The sequence below is a fragment of the Mastacembelus armatus genome, chromosome 13, assembly GCF_900324485.2.
Source record: "Mastacembelus armatus chromosome 13, fMasArm1.2, whole genome shotgun sequence".
In the NCBI taxonomy this organism is placed as follows: Eukaryota; Metazoa; Chordata; class Actinopteri; order Synbranchiformes; family Mastacembelidae; genus Mastacembelus; species Mastacembelus armatus.
In genome coordinates, this window is record NC_046645.1 from 11,603,852 (window position 1) to 11,623,121 (window position 19,270).

Here is a 19,270-nt window from a genome sequence, read left to right on the forward strand (position 1 = left end):
TGTGAACTTGGGAGCTCCGACTACTGAGTTCCCTCCGCCTCACTGCTGCTTATCAGCTCTCCCTCCCTCCTTCCCTCCCCCCTGCGCTTACAAACTCCTTGTCCCAGCCAGCAGCGCTTCACACGCTCTCAGAGCCGCGCACACCAGGTTTCAGCCGATTACACCAAAGTTTAGAAACTCCGCGGCTCCAACTCTGGTTTCACGATCTCCGTTTGTTTTGGGTGCCCAGCTGGATTAAGAACCTTAACTCTGTTTTTCGTCCGAGGAAGGTTGTTTTGGGAGAGCGCAGGTACAATGAGCGCGTTCTGCAGAAGATCGACTCGTTAGAGGTGAGTTGGACGAATAATCTTAATCTAGGAGAGAAAAACTATCTGTTGTACAGTAAAAAAAAAAAAAAAGCGACATAACAGTCTATGTAGTGATTTTTCTACGGTTACGCACAAACAAGCGCTGGATTTGAAGTGATACAGGAGGGAAAAAAAAACAAAACAAAACAGTTACTGTTTCCCATTTGGAATATTACAGTGATTGCTCACATCTAACGATAACTTATCAGCTTTGTGCTCGTAATTAGGACGTTTCACCAGAATAAACATATACACAAAGGATTATCAGATGTCTTGATTATTTTTGGCTTCTGTTTTGTCCAATTCAACAACTTTTGCATGTTTCTTTTAAGTTTAGCTGCCACGATCTGTACTGAATCTCTGTTAATGAGTAAACTTAGGAATTTGGACACTGCACTGAGCTCTTTCATACTGTTTGGTATTCCTCTCTCTTGTTTATCTTTAGGGGTGAGATTAGTTCCCTACACGCTTGCAGGGCTCGCACTGTGACCTGTGAGTTTAGACACAGACGAGTTCTGACCATGGATATTGGCAATGATGTAGATCTGTCCAACAATAACATAGCTCCTTTGTGGAAGCGCCGCACGGACAACAGTAAAAGTCCCCGGGACTCCAGCAAACCCAAACCGCGACCCCTCAGTTACCACACGAGCGGGGTCATGATAACAGACTTTCCTGTGGAGGACAAGTGTTCCTTCACTTTAAGCCAGCCTGCCGAAAGACTGGACACCCCCGACACAGGAACCACCCAAAGGAACACTGCGGTGTTGAAGCACATTCTACACAAACCCTCCAGTCAATCTCGAGTTGTTCGCAGTATCAGCATTGGGCAACTCTCCAACAGACGCTTCTTACTGTCCAAGTTTAGATGGGAGGATAACAGATCCGCTTCACTGGACAATAGAGTGTATAATGGAGGCTGTGACACTGGGGGAACCAGTAATGGAGACACAGTGTGGCCTGAAAGGGATCAGGACCCCCAGAAACATCTTTCTAGTCCATTCGATCCGAATTCACAGAAAGATCAAATAACATTTGGGACAAGTTCACCTTCACCTGAAATTGTTCCTCTGGATCGCTCCTCTCCTGTCTTGTCTCCCTGCACTCCTAACAACAACAACTACAACCACCAAGAACTGTCATCCAGCCCTTCTCCTCCAGCCCTCCGTCCCCTTACACCCTCCCACAGCTCCACCTCCAGCATCCCCTCCCTCTCTTCACTCACGTCCTCCGATCCCCCGACCCCACGCTCACCATCACCAACAAACAGAGGACAGGGGCTCTGCAGACAGTCCTCATCTTTGACTGCCTCCTCACAGGATGCCAAGGATACCTCATCCTGCTCTTCCATCTCCTCCAACTCACTCTCTCCCTCTCTTTCCCCGTCTGTTTCTTCCTCTCCCTCCATCGTCCTTAGTACCCACAGCCCCGTTGCCCTGAAGATGGGCACGCAGCAACTCATTCCCAAGGATTTAGCATGCAGTATTCGGCAGAGCAAGGCACCTCCCTCTGGGCTGCAGGTCCAGGGTTTACCAGGGTTGCAGGGATTGGATCATTCCAAGCGATCTGTGAAAGCCCTCAGCATGGTGGAGACAGGAACCTACTTTTCCACTGGAGGGGGCCATGGTGAGGGTAGAGAAGGGGAAAGTGAGAGCCCAGGGACGCTCCGGAGGGGCTTGAGGAGTACATCATACAGGAGAGCTGTTGTGAGTGGCGTAGAGGACCCATCAATAGACTCCAAAGCCCATCGGTTATCCCAGCCTGTCTTCAGAGGGCTAGAGGGTAAATCTGGTTCTCTGCCAAGTCCTGGCACTGAAAGTCACACCAGCCCCAGAACAGCCAAGCCTACGAGCACTGGGACATCCAAATCTACCAGTCCCAGGGTTACAACACCTGCTAGCTCTCGAAATGAAAAGCCCACCCTTACTGGAAAAAACAAGGTAGGGAAAACTGGTGGTCCTATAGTAGTGGGTTAAAAGAGGGAATGTTGGGATGCAGTGAAGACTCAACACTGGTTCTTCTCATGAAAACAGGGATGAAAACTCCTATAATGTACAATATAAGCAAACTTTTGACAATTGCACAAAAAGGAGCAGAAGCAATGAGGTTATCCTAAAAAATATTCTAATAGTTTCAGTAAGGCTTCGAAAAATATTAATCTTTGACTTTGACATTTAATGCAATAAAATATGAATACATAGTAAGATAGCTTTAGAGAAATTAATAGCAAAAGAATAAGTCTCAGTTATAGTGGACTGTACTCATACAACCCTGGGCACTTTGGCATTGCATTTTCTTTTCTTTTACTGTTGCAGATTTAGATTTCTCCACTCAGCTAATCAGAGTCTGTCTGATAGATTTATATTCGACTGTGTACAAAGATTGCTTTGACATAGGCTTTAAGTGGGCCTAAATCGTGAAATTACTTCATGGGCTCAATATTAGTGAACAAACCTAGCAGCTGCAGCAGCAGAGGGTAGGACAAGGCCTTACAAGGAAACAATTAATGTGGTTGTTGGAAGACATGACGTAATGGGACACCATGCCCTCACGTCTACCTTTATATACACAGTGGCTGTATAATTAGACAGGGGTCACTGATGGAGGTCACCATAAAGGGCAAGGACAGGTCACAGACAGGTGACAGGGGTACATAAGCCTGTTTCATTTACTGTGTGAGTGTGTGAGTGTGTGAGTGTGGCGGGCTGCTTCCTTAGTTTGTCCAAGCCAGTACATTTATGTTGTTTCTCTTTCAGAGTTCAGATAAGAAGAAAATTTTGATCACTCAGAGGACATTTGACAGTGAGGGTGAGAAAAACACTTTTTGCTTCATTTTTACTACGTTATTCTTCTCTTGTTGCCTTTCTGTCTCTCACAAAATCAAAATATATTTTCAGTTTTTAACATCAACATGAAACTGTGTGTTTCAGAGGAAGAGCTGTATCAGTACTATCAGGAGAAGGCCCTGCATAATGACTCAGATGAGGATGCTGACTCCAGAGAACCAAAACCTGATAATGGCATCGTGGTCCAATACAGACCTATACGCACCTCCTGGAGCCAGCTCAGCGTGGTCAGACATAGCACACACACTCAAACACGGACAGCTGTGGTAGCTTCTGTTCTTCAAATAACTTGTTCTTTCTGTACATCCGGTACACAAACAAACATACAGTATGCACTCTTGGAATGCTAGTGCTCTGAAGAATGCTATCATATCCAGTTTGGCCACAGTCCATACCTATCCTCCCACTGTTTCTGCCTTCCTCTGGCCTGCTCACTCTGCTTATCAGTGAACACAGGAGCACGTCTTCTAAGACATCGGAGGGCAGGGAGACAGACAGCAAGCCGGACCCACAGGAAGTCTTGGAACCACTGCTGGGCCTCATGCCAATGTGTTGGCAAACTACATACTCGTCAGACAGCAAATATGCTTAAAATGTTGCCCCTGGACAGACGTGCGGTGGCTCTGCATTACATAATATAGTTATAGATTGGAATGGAGGGATAGAGGAGTATAGAGGAAGGGAATTAACTAATTTAATTTTCTACTTAGGCATTCCCATCGGTTTGTTTACATGTTGGGCAGGAAAAAGTGTGGGAGCAAAAACAGGCCAGCTGAAATGGAGGTAATTAGGATTAGCTTTACTAAAGCTTTACTAAATTACTAGGCAGATAATGATATGCACACTGAATCTAATAAAAGGGAAACTGAATTGAAACTAGAGAACATCCAGAAAATATCTGTGGGCATCTTTGTTCTTGTGTCGGAAAACGCAGTCAGATATTATCAGAATGGGCGGAAATCTTCCAAAGTAAGCTTTCCTTTTCATCACAGCTGCTTTACAGCTGTGGATGTGTTGGTCCGATTATTTTTGCCCAGACTCTAGATGATGTAACACTGTAGGATTCCTCTTCAACTTTCAAATTTCGTAGGAAATGCTGGCATGGTGCTGTCATTTTCCTAGTGTGAGAGGAAATCAACTTAGTCCCAATGAAGCTACAAACCTAATAAACAAGTTGTCATCAAGTGAGAATTGTTTTTCCAGCAAGTCTCTTCTTACTCAGCGCTTCCTTACATCAGATGTCCCTGTAGCATGTAGTCAATTAGTTTTCGCTGACATGTCACATCCCAGAATTTTCTCATTTCTAGGAATTACCACTTATAGTTTCAGATGGTGGTGCTGCACTGGAGCTGCCTCTTAACATGGAGCTAAAATATCATGATTTTTTTTTTTTTGTTAGTTTTGTTTTGCTTCAAACAGGAAAAGATTGTTTCAAGCTTCAGAAAGAAAGAATGAACTTTGAAATTGCCTTTAAATAATGATGCCTAATAGATGTTATTGTGGTTCCACCCAGTGTAACTGGAAAGCAGGGTAAAGTTCAGTTGGCACATGGCTGCGAGCACATTCAGACCTTACAGCTTCATAATGATTGTTGGATTTGCTGTAATGGAGCATTAAAGGTTTTGGAGAAGGGAAAGCAAGAGTATTAAATATTAAAACAGGTGTATGTGTGAAAAGGAATAGAAAGAACTACAATGGATGTTTTGTCTGCTGCAGGTCTGTTTGTTCTCAGTGTTTGCTGAGGGCTGCAGGGCAGATACTAGAGAGAAAGAAGGCTCTTCCAGAAGCGGTATCACTTCTTTGTGCTTTTAGACAGGATGAGAAGCTAGAAGATTCCCTCTCAGGATCCCTGCCTGCAAGTGTGATCTGGCAAAGTCTACTGTGAATGTGTCCCAGCTCATATTATTGGTTATATTTGGTGAAATATGAGACGATGGCATGTTTATCAATTTAACAAAGCCACAGCCTGATTAATTTAGTAGCAATCCACACCCAGGTCGTTCCAAAAGACTGTTTTTCTTGTTTGTTTTGTTTCTTCCTTCGATTTAATTCAAATATCTCTGGATTTAATATCACCAGCCTCATTCCATTGAGCGAGCACAAGCAATCACAAGAGGTGTCCATTTTACCTGTAGAGTTTTATGGATATATATTTTCTACACTCACCATGTGCCTCTATTTGGTGAAGAACCTACTTTTCTTGATGTTTTACAACAGCTGGCTGTCTGATTAGTGTGGCATGCAAAGTGCTCCTTCGTTTGTATTCAGGGAAAAGAGTCATACACAAACACACACTCACACAACCATGTTATAAATGTGAAAAGCCTGTGACCTGAAAAAGCCTAAGTAGTCAGCAAGTCTGGCATTGTGTTGAAAATCTTTTTTCATGACATTTACAGTCATTGTTTACTGATATTTTTTTTTTTTTTATTTTTTTTTCTTTCAAAAACTGTTTTCTATGCCTAGGTAAAGAAAAGTGGTCTGTCTGAACGAATGACCCAGGAGGAACGCAAAAGACAAGAGGTAAGAATCCCATTTTACACTGTTTGAATACAACTATGACTATAGTTGTATAGACTATTTGACTATCTCTAAATTAGGACTTCACCATGTCCTGGGCAGCTGGGCGGGGTGTAACTCTCCATCTGATCTCTATAAACTCCACTAGACCAATAAAAAAGCCATTTAAAAAGTGCAACTTGAAACATGGATCACAGACAATTACTTTATATCTTAAAGGTAAATGGATCGTAAAGGGGAAGGGGAAAAAAAACAGATGTTCCAATAAACGTTTGCCTGAATCCATATCATTAGGTGGTTACAATACTTAAGTGTGCGTAGTATTGATAACAGCATGCCAAACGTGATGCCAAACATGTTCATGTCACAGCAGTCATCATGTATCAGCCTCCTGAAGCACAAAAAGTCACAAATGTTGCTCTCTTCTTTCCCTCCATTAGGCCATTTTTGAGGTAATCTCATCGGAGCACTCTTATTTGCACAGTCTCGAGATCCTGATCCGCATGTTCAAGAACTCTGCCGAGCTCAGTGAGGCCATGACCAAGACCGAACACCACCATCTTTTCTCTAACATCGCTGACGTCTGTGAGGCCAGCAAAAGGCAAGTGTGTCACTGTCTAGCTTTTATAGGCAGAACGATTATCAGATATACATTGACATTTGACATGTCAAATTCTCTCTGTGTATATATGCAGAACCTTTTGATCTCGAGGGCCTATAGTAAGTGCTGCCTCTTGCATACTGGGTCGTATTTTTAGGCTTCACTTCCACAGTCTGTTTCAGTTTTGTGCAGCTTTTGGTTCTAACTAACGAGCTGGAAAATGTTATTTAAGTGCACTTAACACTTGGTAGAGTGCACTCATTCCACATGAGGTTTGTCTGCAAACACTATTGAATGTTGATGCCGTTCTTTCAAATTGGACCGCAGGACTGAGCTGTTTTCTGGTTGGGAGTGTATGTGTGGTCACATGCTGATAGGCAGAAAACAGAGCCTGAAAAGAAGAACAAATTAGAGTAAAACAGCACAGAACAATGTAGCTTAATTATGGTTGTGTTGTCAATGTGAACAATCCTTGGATGCTTGAGCAAAGGTGTCCAGTGTTTTGCCTGTTTTTTACAAACAACAAATGAAATACGCTGCGACTGTATGAAATGCCTTGTTCACCATGAGTTATAGTGCACACATGTGGACTGTTTAATGACATTTATAGCCAGGTAACCATGAACTTACAGGAATCGCCTTAAACTGATGGAAGCACTCATGCATGCGAAGCCATGTAAATTGAGACTGTGCTGTAAAAACTGTGCTGCTTAAGCAGAACCAGGCAAGATTTCTACAAATAATTGACATGAATGTTTCTCATCTGATACGTTCTTTTTTTTTTTCTTCTGTAAATCCTCTTTTAAATGTGATATAATTTCTCTGGTGTTTTTATTATGAGATTACTGTTCATTCTTTATTCTTGCTTTTTTTTTTTTTTATGATCCCCTATTAGCTTCCACATAGTGGTTCCTAGTCTTCCTTGGGTCCTCGACTGTAATTCTATTGTTCAGTTTCTGAATATTGTCAGCTCATTGTCACAATGCCATCTGCTTTATCTCTGAAGTCATTGTTCATCATAAAAGTAGCGTCATGTCCTCTGAAGTCATTGTTTACAGCGGTTTAAGACCACATTTTGATGAAGACTATTATTAGTTTTTTAACTCTATCATGCGTTAAGAAGCTTCACTCTGGTTGTTCGGAATATGTTAACTCTGGGCTCTGATTTTAAAGTGTGATTTAAAGGGACTTGCTGGAAGCTGGTAAATCCATGTGGGAAATGAGGCTAAGCTAGAGTTTTTCTGTTGCCTGGGGGTATAAGTTTATAGAGGGGCTGGCAATATGACACGTGTGACAAGCTTTCTTAAGAATTCTGAGTTTTATTTTATCATGACTGTCAGTGAAGGTGTGTGTGTGTGTGTGTGTGTGTGTGTGTGTGTGTGTGTGTGTGTGTGTGTGTGTGTGTGTGTGTGTGTGTGTGTATATATATGTATGTGTGTGCTCAAGGATTCCATGTAAGCACTGGAGCCACCTCCGCAGATAGAAAGGTTTCACCTCCATATATAAAATATGCTATCTACACGTACATTTGGCTTTGGTAAGCAGTGTTCTACAAACATGACAGCTCACTTTCTGCACCTCATTAGTTGCACGTTGATTGACCTGGACAGTATTTGTACATTTATTTATGCCTCATTTCCACTTTCCGTGACGGGCGCTGTCTGTGAATTCCTTAACAGTTCTTCACATTCCTGTGTTTAGATGTGCTGCACCCAGTCTCACTCCCTGTTCTCACTTCATGCCACACACATCCACATTTTCCTTCCACTTTAAATACTTAGACATGCATAGCACTAGGATGGAGAGTGGAGGGCGGAGGGATGTAGGGAAAGCACATCTGAAGCTACAAACCAGCCTGTAGCACTGGTTAAACCAGATTTTTATTATTTTTTTTATTTACTTGGAGCAGATAATCAGCCTTTGAGTTTAGTCTCTCAAATTAAGTACTTCACCTTAAGGCCTCTCTGTGTTTGATTCTTGACTGGGAGTATTTTATATAGTATTATATGGGTGTGTTACTGGTTATGTTTCACTTTCAGCCTTGGGATATAACATACCTCGCTCCCAACATAATTTATAATATGTAATTGAAAGTACATACTGTAATACTGAGGCAAACTGTGACAAATAAAGAACATATCCCTGAAGGCAAGTATATTTTATGATGGTAGTTATAAATTACTTTTTATAGTTCATGGTCAGCAGCCTGAATTGGGACATTTTATTTGTTTTAGTCATTCGATTTAACTCCCCTACTTTGTACTCTACACTCATGAAACCTCCTGTTATTGGGTGCACAGTCTCAACCTGAGCAGCCTTGACCTGTTAATGATCCACATACACCTTTAGAATATGGTCGTGAGTTTTACACAGTGCGTGTGTGTGTCTATGTGGGGTAGGTGGGGATGGGGATTAGAGGGGCTTTTGCAGATGAGCTCAAACATGGGCCAGTTGGTCAAGGTCAGCGTCCTGTGTCTGTGTGACAGTTTCCTGTTTGTCACATTGGATTGCACACACAAAAGCACTTCTTCTCTTGAAGTTGGACGTGTGGCATGCCGTTAAACCAGCCATCTGGTGTTGCTCAGGAAGAGGAAAAGCCCCTGTGTTATGGTTAACGTTAAGCTATATCTATTTTAAGAGGCAGGGAGTTCGTCTTTTGCGACCTGACAGCAGCAGGTTTAGTAGAAAGGTGTTTTGCGATGCTTCCTGCCTTCTAGACTTTATATCTGTCCTTGTATCCTACATATTCCCCAGCGTGGGATGATTCATGGTTTAATGCTTCTGACTCAAGCTGTTGCCATTTACGGTATGAGTCCCTGACATTCTAACCTTTATTCATTCCTGTGTTCAGGTTTTTTAAGGAACTGGAAGAACGACACCAACAGAACATAGTCATCGACGACATCAGTGACATTGTTAGCAAGCATGCTCAGTCCAACTTTGATCCTTACATCACTTATTGCTCCAATGAAGTCTACCAGCAGAGGACCCTGCAGAGGCTGGTGTGAGTGACCGAGTAAACACGCGCAAGCAGATGTTCTTATCATGTTTCTCATGGGCTTGATCCAACATGAATGTTCTGACTTTTCAAACCAGGTCAGTTACTCCTTATTCTTAACAACTGGTCTCCCTCCATCCTTCCTCTCAGGTCCAAGAATCCAGCTTTTAAGGAAGTGCTGACCAGGATCGAGGGCCACCCAGACTGCAGAAACCTCCCCATGATCTCTTTCCTCATCGTGCCCATGCAGAGGATCACTCGTCTGCCCCTGCTCATGGATGTGAGTGCTCTGAAGACATACAGTAGCACAGGCTCAGGAATTTGGACTTCAACTCTTACACAACAGCTTGTTTATTCATATTGCTCGGACTGATTCTACAGAGGGTGTGTCCTAACCACAGAGATGTTTGTTTGACCTTACGTCTTTCCTTAACACTCTTAACTGATTTAACTTCTCCAGTTTCATGCTGCTTTTGGTATCGTATTATTCTTTTCCTACTGTGCCTCCCCCTCTTTCTCTCTTGTTCTACTTTCATTTCCCTTTTGCCCATCTTCCGTCAGTCACTCCCTAAGGACTCTTGGGTTTATGCTTGTACACTCGGAGGCTTTCGGATCCTGAGAAAGTTTGTTTTCTCTTTGTTTCTTCCCACAGCCTGCTGCTTTGGACGCCAGTATTTTACCGGGCCTCTGATAGACTGTAGTGTTCAGGGGTGCACTCATTTGTTGTGTTAGTGCACAAATGTGTTTTGAATAAGTATTGGTTTGAATAAGTGTAAACAGATTTGTGTCCTGACTCCCTTTGTTACAGACAATCTGTCAGAAGACACCTAAAGGCTCAGCACAATATGAAGAGTGTAAGAAGGCTTTACAAGCGGTTAGCAAGGTCAGTGAGTTTAAAGAATCAAGTGAAATGTAATTACATGTCATTTTGGATTTTATGTTTTTAGATTTTTTTTTTAAACATTTTGGTGGAATAATATCTTTTTTTAGAGCCTAAAGGGATGACATGTCTTGGAAGACTTGCCTTATATGTAGGAAACTAGGATTGGGTTGTTCAGGCAGTTACATTTAATTTGTGTATTTTTATAAAGATGTTATATCAAAAACAATATAAAAACAGCAGATTTCCAAATCTGCTTGACACAGTTGTGTGCGCGTGTGTGTGTGTGTGCGTGCAGGTGGTAAGAAAGTGCAATGAAGGAGCTCGCACAATGGAAAGAACAGAAATGATGTACACCATCAACTCTCAGCTGGAGTTCAAGATCAAGGTCTGGACATCGCATGAAATATATCCAATATCCAAATATATCCAATAATTTCTTTTTTTGTCAACTAGCTCCTATCAAAAATACAAATAAGCACATTTCCCAAAATATCATACTGTCACATTAAGTGTGTATTGATCAAATATGTAAGAGCCTTACGCAGTCCTACACTGACATGTTCACACATGCAGACACAGTAATACAAACGGTACACACAACTCACTTGGCAGGTTTCTATATATATATTGCACACAAAGCTTGGCAGGCTCAAGTCTGGCTAAGTAGTGTGGGAAAAAGCTGTTAGCACATTTGGGGTTCGCAGATGTCTAGTGAACATGTTCTCTGTGTGCATGGACAGCTGTTCACATGTGCTCACATTGTGATTTAGCATTCGCTGACAGCACCTATATTAAAGACGCTTTGAAAATGTGTTATTCAGTTAAAATATTTGCCCCACCCCCCACCCCCCGTTCATTACATCATCTTCTTCGCTTGCAGCCTTTCCCACTGGTCTCGTCCTCCAGGTGGATGGTAAAAAGAGGGGAGCTGACAGCCTTTGTGGAGGACAATGGCATCTTCCTCAAACGGATGTCACGGCAACAGGTCTATTTCTTCCTCTTCAATGACGTCCTCATTGTCACCAAGAAGAAGAGGTGAGCCAGCAAACCACTGCACAGTTCAGGCAGGGTCTGTGTTTGATTTAACCCGACGTGAATGTGCCCTTCATCTGCAGGCTTTTCCCAGAACTCACCTGTTCTGACATGCTGAGTGTGAAAGTGTAACCATAAGCCCTTGGTTTTCACTGTCTGCTAAGATACAGGGTGTGTGGCATAACTTGTCCTGTAAGCTAAGCTTATTTTGGTGAAAAACAATTGTTAAGGTCAATGCTGAAAGGAAAGTGAAACAACAACTGGTCACAGTGACAGTGTGAAAGTCCCTGTGAGAAAAGTTGTGCAAGATTTTTGAAAGCTTAAGAGGAATTGGCACTCTGTAAAATCAAGCCAATCTTCAGTGCAACCTTCCTTTTTTTTTATTGGTGTGTTTATTAAGCTGAACAGGTGCAGCTACCTGGACCTGCTGTGACATGGCATAATGATTTCATGGCTTCCATGAATCATCCGGAGCTAATAAATCTGTTCATAGTTAGCCCTGTCAGTCCTTCTGCTTTCCCCGCCTCTGTTTCTCGACTCTGCAATACCACCAAGCAAGTTACACTTGATGTGGTTTTCACTTGCGTGTATGTAGTGTGAGTCTATTTTTGCCAAACCAACCCCTTCCCATCCATCTCCCTCTGTCTGGAATTGATCGTACTGCCACTCGCAGACTCAGAATTCCTTGGAATCATAAACAAAAACAGTAAAAAAAGAAACATTCCATTTCATATTTTTCTGGGAATCTGATCCAGCACCTCAGACTCCAGCAGTGTGAAAGAAGGATTTGGGAACGGGAGTGCTCCAGAGTCAGAGTGTGTATTTGTGCGTGCAAGGCGTGTGTGTTTGAATTGGAGAAGCTGTTATAATATTGGTTTGTACTGTGGGGAGCTCTGGAGCCCTGCTGTGGCACGCTACTCTACTGCACTCCATCTGCAGTAATCAAAACAAAAATACACCAGGGTACATGGGGCTAGCCAGGCACCACCAGGTCACACACCATCTTAGACATTATGGTGTAAATGGTCTTTCCCTCATTATGGAGTGTGTGTGTGTGCATGTGTGTGTGTAGGGGGGGGATATCTTACAGACAGCTAACCACACTTTGTTGCCAAATGAAATAAGTTTATATGCTTGAATCCTTTTGGCTTCCTTTCGTCTCATTTTTCATAAGGCTACATTTGTAGGAATAGCATGAAAAGCAAAAGGAAGCGGTGAAAAGGTCTGAGCACTTACACAGTCGAGTTAAAATATGTGACCTTTTAAAATGGGTTCAGTTCAATTGGTCTATATTTCTTAATACACAGGAGAAAGAGACAAATGTCCATGTGTTAATATGCTGTTTTTGCTTGGGGTTCAGTTGCATTTAGATGAAGTTAGTTATTATTATTATTTTTTAAATCTAAATTGGTTCAATTATCTTAAATCTGTATTTGGTCAAATTCGAACAGTTTTAAGGTTCTAAATCTGAAATGAAGCAATCGGTAGCTCCACAAAATATACTGGCAGCTATTTGTTGTATTAAGGAAAAACTTCAAACATTCCCTAGTTCCTGTTTCTCCATTGTGAATTTGCTGTTCACGTCTGTTTTATGTTTGTGCATTTCTTTCGTTTTTTTGGACTGTTAATTGGTTGAAACCAGACATTTAAGGACTGGCACTTCAGGAATCTGTAAATTTTTTGCTTTTTCCTGTTTTCTACCTGTAATTGATTAACTACAAAAAAATATTAGTTAGTTATGGTCATATAAGTATTTATTGAAAGAAAATTAAACTTTTACATTCAAAGATTTCTAGTTTTTATCAATTGATGTTTTGTATATTGTTCTCCCTTGATCATAAAAGGAGAGAAGATAAATCACCATCTGTTACACTCTTCATTTAATAGATTTGCTCATTTTAACTTTGAACTGGATCCGGTGTGTAACTGGCTTTTAGAAACCCAGTGCATGTCAGACTGGCCTATTGTCACGCAGCAGGGAAAAGTGGTGATCTGCCTCCCTAATGCACTCTGGCTCTAGGGAACACTTACATAACATTGAGTCCACACCAGCTGGCTCCTTTCTCATCTTCCCTCCTTTTTCCATTGTGATAATGGGCATCACCTAAACATTCAGTATTGTTGAGGTTTCCATTTCTCTTTTTTTCCCCTCTATCTCTCTTTCCCTTCTCTTTCTTTTTTGTTGTCATGACCTTGTGGTTTTTGTTGTATTCACATGCATGCAAGTCTATAATCCCAACACATTCTGTTCACACTGTAGTATTTTCCCATCCCTCTGTTTGCTTGACTATGCCACAGTCTCAACACTCCTACTTAGCACCAGAACATTATACTTGCGGCGTGTGTGTGTGCGCGTGTGTGCGTGTGTGTGTGTGCGCGTGTGTGTGTGTGTGTGTGTGTGTGTGTGTGTGTGTGTGTGTGTGTGTGTGTGTGTGTGTGTGTGTGTGTGTGTGTGTGTGTGTGTGTGCGCGCGCGTGTGCGTGTGCTTGCTTGACTTGGAGCACTATCTCAACATCTCTCTGAGGATTTGTTAGTTCTGCTTGTGTGTTGAAGAACCGGTTGTACAGTAATAAGATGGTAGCTGACACAGTTGTGATCACAAATGGAAGATTCCATTGCTATCTCTAACAGCAGATTGATTTTCTTACCAACAAGGTTGTGCGTTTGTTTCTATGGAAGTAGCTGGCGGGAAGGCCAAACAGGTAGATAGCATTTCTTACTCCTGTTATCTCTCTCCCACTTTTCAACTTTTTGTATCACCGTCCTCACATATGAGAAAACTCATACCCAGCCCAAAAACATTCAGATTCCCTACCCATCACATTCCCCAGTGTCATGTAAATGGCATTCCAGGCATTTTGCCCTTAGGGGTATCAGGAAGCAAATTCAGATGACCCTAAAATCCAGCTAACACTTGCTTTAACTTTGAACACTATTGGAGATTATTCAGTCATTTGTTGAAGGCAACCATTATTGAGATCATAAAGATTGTGGTTTATGCGAAGGTTTGGCATGTTTTGAAGTGTGACGTTAACTCCCCCTGCTTTCCCTGTCTTTGTCTTTCCCTGTAATTTCTTTCTCTTCCTCTAGCAAATCTAATTAATTTTAGGTAACTGACTTTTAATTTGATTGATTGGTAGACCAGCTTCTTCAACCAGTCATGACTGTGGAGTCCAGAGTTTGTGTGTGTAAATGAAAGCTGTACAATAAGACATGGGCAGACAGACTGTTCACTACTGTTTGTCCATGCTTGTGTGTGCGTGTGTGCGCAGCTTGAATCTGTACACTAATGGATATGCTGGCCTACAAGCAGCAAGGTTCTGTCTAGTAGCTTCTTAGTTTGTCAGCTGTTTCAGTCTCAGGTTGATAAAACACGTGGGCTGAATTTAAGCTCATGTTCTTCAAAATACTATGAAAACACTCACACACAGACACACACACAGTTTTTCTCCAGGTTCAGTGCAACGTCTGATGTTTTTCACAATCAGCTCCAGATGTTTCCAACTTAATTCCCTATACTGCTAGACATGGGGTCACGCTCAGATAAAGGTAGTCTTGGGAAATGTAGGTGGTGGTCTTTAAAAAATTTGATCCACGAGCAGCAGTGTATGAATGGTGCAGTGAACCATGCCATATTTCCAATGTAAGTTATATTAGTTATATTATTGATTTTTTTTTTTTTTTTTTTTTAAGACCTTCCATATCATGTATTTATTTTATTTGCATTAATTAAAAACGTTTCCATGATACTTTCTTTAAACTCTTTTGAATCTTTAACAATTTAACCATTTTGATTTAGTATAGAAATGTAACAGCAAAGTAACAACATCAACTTTATTTTTATTAGAAGTTTCTGTTGGTGTTGGTGTACTATAACATTTAGGGCCTAAAGGCACAGTACACCAAATCATGGAAAGTGGCTTTGAGCAGCACAACACAAATCATTTAATCATTTGTCTGTATTTTAATGCAAGATGTACAGCTCGAATATGACGTGTACACTGTGCATTTCAATGTAAAAGTGTCATTGTAGGCAGCTGCATGATGCACCTTCCCAGCAGCCCCACCAAACGTCCTGTCACACCTCCAGATAACTTGACGGCATAAAGACGACTAATTACAGGCAGATACATGTTTTTAAATAAATAAAATAATAAAAGTTTCTCACTCTGTCCTTTTGTCAGTGAGGAGAGTTACACCGTGATAGACTACGCTCTGAGGGACCAGATCTGGGTGGGCTCCTGCCAACCAGAGAGTCTAAACCTGTCACCAGTACGAAGCACCACCAGCATGCTGAGCTCCCGGCAAGCTGGCGCCAACCATCTTTTTCGGCTGAGCTTCCGTAGCAACCACTCCAGTGAAAAGGTGCAGATGATCCTGGGGACCGAGTCGCTGTGAGTGCTTTATTTTCTAACCTTTGTCCCTCTGAATGCGTCGGTTTGGTTTCGCTTGTGTTCAGTTACAGATTTATGGGACGGGCTGTTAACAGCTGGTGAATTGCTTTTTCCTCTGAAACTCCTGCATCTTTTTTGACAGACATACTGTATTAGCAGGCCAGGTTTGATAAGCTGGTGCTTGCCAGTCAAGAAAGAAGTGTCTCTCATAATTTTTCCACCTCCAAATACTCATCTGTGCGAACCTTTGCCTTTATCTTTTAACTGCTCTATTACGATTATATAACTCGAGATAAGAAAATTCAATCACCCCTCTTTACTTGGCTCTTATTTCTTAGTTTCTTTTGGACTATTATGGGTCACAGGGATATTTTGTTACATATATTCTCAGGACACAGTCTGAGCCTCATTATTGTTGTTTACGTGACGTTCGAAATGAAATTTGTTAGTGTTACAGAGTCATACTCTCTGCAGTTGTACTGTAACACAGACCAGCTTTGTTTGAAGTTCACTGGTAATAAAATGAGCACACACACACAAACACACACATGCATACTGTAGCCTAAAGAGTGAGTTCATTTAATTTAAGTTTATATAACCCACAAAAACAACAGGGATCTGCCATGTATTGGTATTTACAAAGGGTTTATTTGTTCTAGTCACTGTTAGGAATTAAAGTCCATGTACACATAAAGTTTTTAGTGCAGTTTTTTTTTTTAAACTGTGGTTCAAGTCTTTGTAATGTATTGTTTTTGTATGCACAGGGCCAGTTCTTTGGTGGTTTTGCGTAGATTGAGAAGCAGTGATTTTTTGCCCCACTGTAAAAATCACTGCATTTAAATGATGTACAGCTGTTTTAAAAACTTTTGCTAGTGTTTTGCCAAATATTCAGTGTTACTTTGTAACTATGGGTGTTAAGACTGAACCCAGAGGAGTTTCACTTTTAATTTTATGATTTTCGATTTTTTTTAGTTAAGTAAATTCTTTAAATATTTAAATTGAGACATTTGAAACAACACATCCACATCTCCACTGTACTGATTAATGGTTTGGGCCACTGATATTAACTGCTGTGCTGTACAAACTGGACAAAGCGACTGCAGTAATAGTGTTAAGTGTGACTGCTATGGGCCTATGTAGAAGACAGTGTGACTTACATGACTTCAATGTGCTGCCCACTGTGCCTTCAGCTAATACTCCTGTAACCCAGCTGCGAGGGGCTCCCTGTATATAGTGTGTGTTCTCATGGAAAGCCCCTGGACTCCTCCCTGTGATAGTTTGGGGCCCTCGGATGAGATGTAATGATGTGTGTGTTTGTGCGGCGGGTGCAGCGCTGCACTCACTGTATTACTGAATGAGCCGAGGAGAGGGGACCCTGCCAACTGTCCATTGTTACTGTGGTTGCTAGGCATTGTTTAAGCTGTTGCTTAGCAGCGGCCTATTGTTAAGTCGACCGTTTCCCACGACTGGTGCTCCTCCTGCCCTGTTACTCCACTCTCCCGGACTCTTCTTCACAGTCCCGTGTCTGATCTTTTAGGCAGCAGCCAGTCCCCGCGCTTTGTTTTTCATGACCGCAGAATAACTTCCTGTTCCTTCAGCCATTCATCCCGATTTAGTGATCTAATCCAACATGACACATGGAAGTGGTGCAGCCAGCCTATTTTGGGCTTCCACCAGAGATAAATGAAGCAGACAAATAAGTAATATTGAGGCTTTCTCAGCAATTGGTGTGAAATAGACAGTATAATCACTACAAGTTTTCATTATTGATTAAGCTCATTTCTATTTTTCTTTACCAATTAAGTCTCTAAAATGTCAGAAATTGTAAAATTGCCTATTACAAGTTCACACACACCCAGGTCCATCACAGATTCAACAGTGTAGAAGTCCAGCAACCACCTGCCGCTTTCATTATGTTATTTGTTTTACTAATTAACTACTTTGGTGATAATTTTTTTTTTTTTTTAAATCACAGCTTTCCAGAAATGTAGGTGTCAAATTGCTTGTGTTTTTTAACAGCACTCCAAAATGAAAAGATATTCATAGTAAAATAAAGGAATTGGATATGACAGTCAGCTGATTTGGTTTGTCACACAAAATTAAACACAAAAAAAAATGCAGCCTTGCTCCACCACTGCATATGTTCATTAGCGGTTCTCAGGAATAGAACGTTTTCTGCAGGAAAAAGAAATGGCTATACTGCAAATACTTAATTCTCAACATGTACTGTAAGTCTATAGATTGTGACCAAAGGCAGGTCTCTGTGTTCTTAAATTTTCTTTATTTTTTGGAAATGACACTGTGGAAAATTGAGTTTTTCTCTGTGTGCTCAGTGTGGACAGGTCAGTTTTCAGTTCCAGGTGTTCTCTACCTGAGCTCTCCTTAAGCTGATGTCATACTTAGGTCTGCGTATGACGACGTGAGAGCTAAGAAACGTGTGTACAATAATCTGATCTTTGACCTTAGCAGTAATGTAATACAAGAGGAATTTGCAGACGGCTGAGGATTGGAAATGGCACAAAGACGCCTATGTGGCTGCTCCCTGACTCTCTGTGATTGTGTTTTCTATCAGCGTCCTCTTCCTTTTTCTCTGTATCCTTTTGTTTAGTGGGCGCATGTCAGCGTGCCTTCCCCATGACCCCAGTGTTGTGTCGTGTGAATAGTATTCCTCTATTAGTAGAACAGAGCATCCACAGAAGTCTGCAGCAAAACACTTCTGTTACTCAGACATGCAGCTATAACACAAAGCAGCACCGGTTATGTAATGGCCCCAGACTGCAGTCTGTACTTCTGCTGCACACTTTGGCATTGCTTTTGACTTTTCTTTCACTCTGCCTGCTTTTGTTTAGTGTGATTGCGTTTGGCTTTCTTACTTTTCTTTCATTTACACGATAACGAAAAACTTGCTGATGGGAAATCGTTCCCTCTGTCTGGGAGTTTCCCTGGCTGCTCTGCTTCTGATAAAGAGATGTCATGTTATTGTCAGAGGAGCAGGGATTTTACCCAAATACAACTTTGAGATTTAAAATATATTGTCCCATCCAAACTCCAGCCTTGGTAGCACTATTTTAGATATCATCAATCATTACCATTTTATTGAAAGATCCTAATGTCCTGATTCTGCAGCATGTATGTTCCCCCACCCACCACAACAGCTGTTTTTCATTTTACCAGGCAAGTGCACACAGCAGAAAAGTATTATTATTATTTGTTACCTTTTCAGAGCTATTTTCATCACAATATTCCAGTGAACAAAAATTTACCCAATGTTTACTCTGACAAGTGTGTTATGGAGAAAGAGTCCTTCTGTTTGTGGTTGTTTGATTGATTGATTGAGACCTATGGCAATAATCAGAAGGTTTGAGGAACAGTAACATTGTTATAGTGTGTTTGGGTCCTTTTATTTTCAAGCTTGTGCACAAAAATTGACAGTGTCCCATGACAGGTTGAGTAGAAACGAGGCACGGATTCGGATCAGAGTAAGCAAGCTGGTAGGAGTGAGCAGGAAGGGTTAAAAGGTGAGGGAGAGAACTGAAATGAAGTGAGAAACAGTGGTCTGCTGGTGATCTTAAGTTGCCAGAGGAAAGAGTCTGTCATCTCTCCTTATGGGTTTCCATGAAAGAGGTTTAACAGTGCAGGAGTGAGGCCT

The 19,270-nt window shown here is 41.5% G+C and overlaps 1 protein-coding gene across 1 annotated transcript in view; it reads left to right on the plus strand.

Annotated features, from left to right (window-relative positions):
* Positions 1 to 19,270, plus strand: part of LOC113135576 (rho guanine nucleotide exchange factor 26) — a 24,393-nt gene continuing 5,123 nt past the window's right edge. Inside the window, exons 1-12 of the mRNA XM_026315716.1 lie at positions 1 to 329; positions 793 to 2,287; positions 3,104 to 3,155; positions 3,278 to 3,420; positions 5,660 to 5,716; positions 6,154 to 6,314; positions 9,166 to 9,318; positions 9,463 to 9,592; positions 10,121 to 10,195; positions 10,491 to 10,580; positions 11,076 to 11,230; positions 15,412 to 15,621. Of these exons, the coding sequence (XP_026171501.1) occupies positions 869 to 2,287; positions 3,104 to 3,155; positions 3,278 to 3,420; positions 5,660 to 5,716; positions 6,154 to 6,314; positions 9,166 to 9,318; positions 9,463 to 9,592; positions 10,121 to 10,195; positions 10,491 to 10,580; positions 11,076 to 11,230; positions 15,412 to 15,621 (2,645 nt within the window). The 5' untranslated portion in view covers positions 1 to 329; positions 793 to 868. The remainder of the gene's footprint in view (positions 330 to 792; positions 2,288 to 3,103; positions 3,156 to 3,277; positions 3,421 to 5,659; positions 5,717 to 6,153; positions 6,315 to 9,165; positions 9,319 to 9,462; positions 9,593 to 10,120; positions 10,196 to 10,490; positions 10,581 to 11,075; positions 11,231 to 15,411; positions 15,622 to 19,270) is intronic.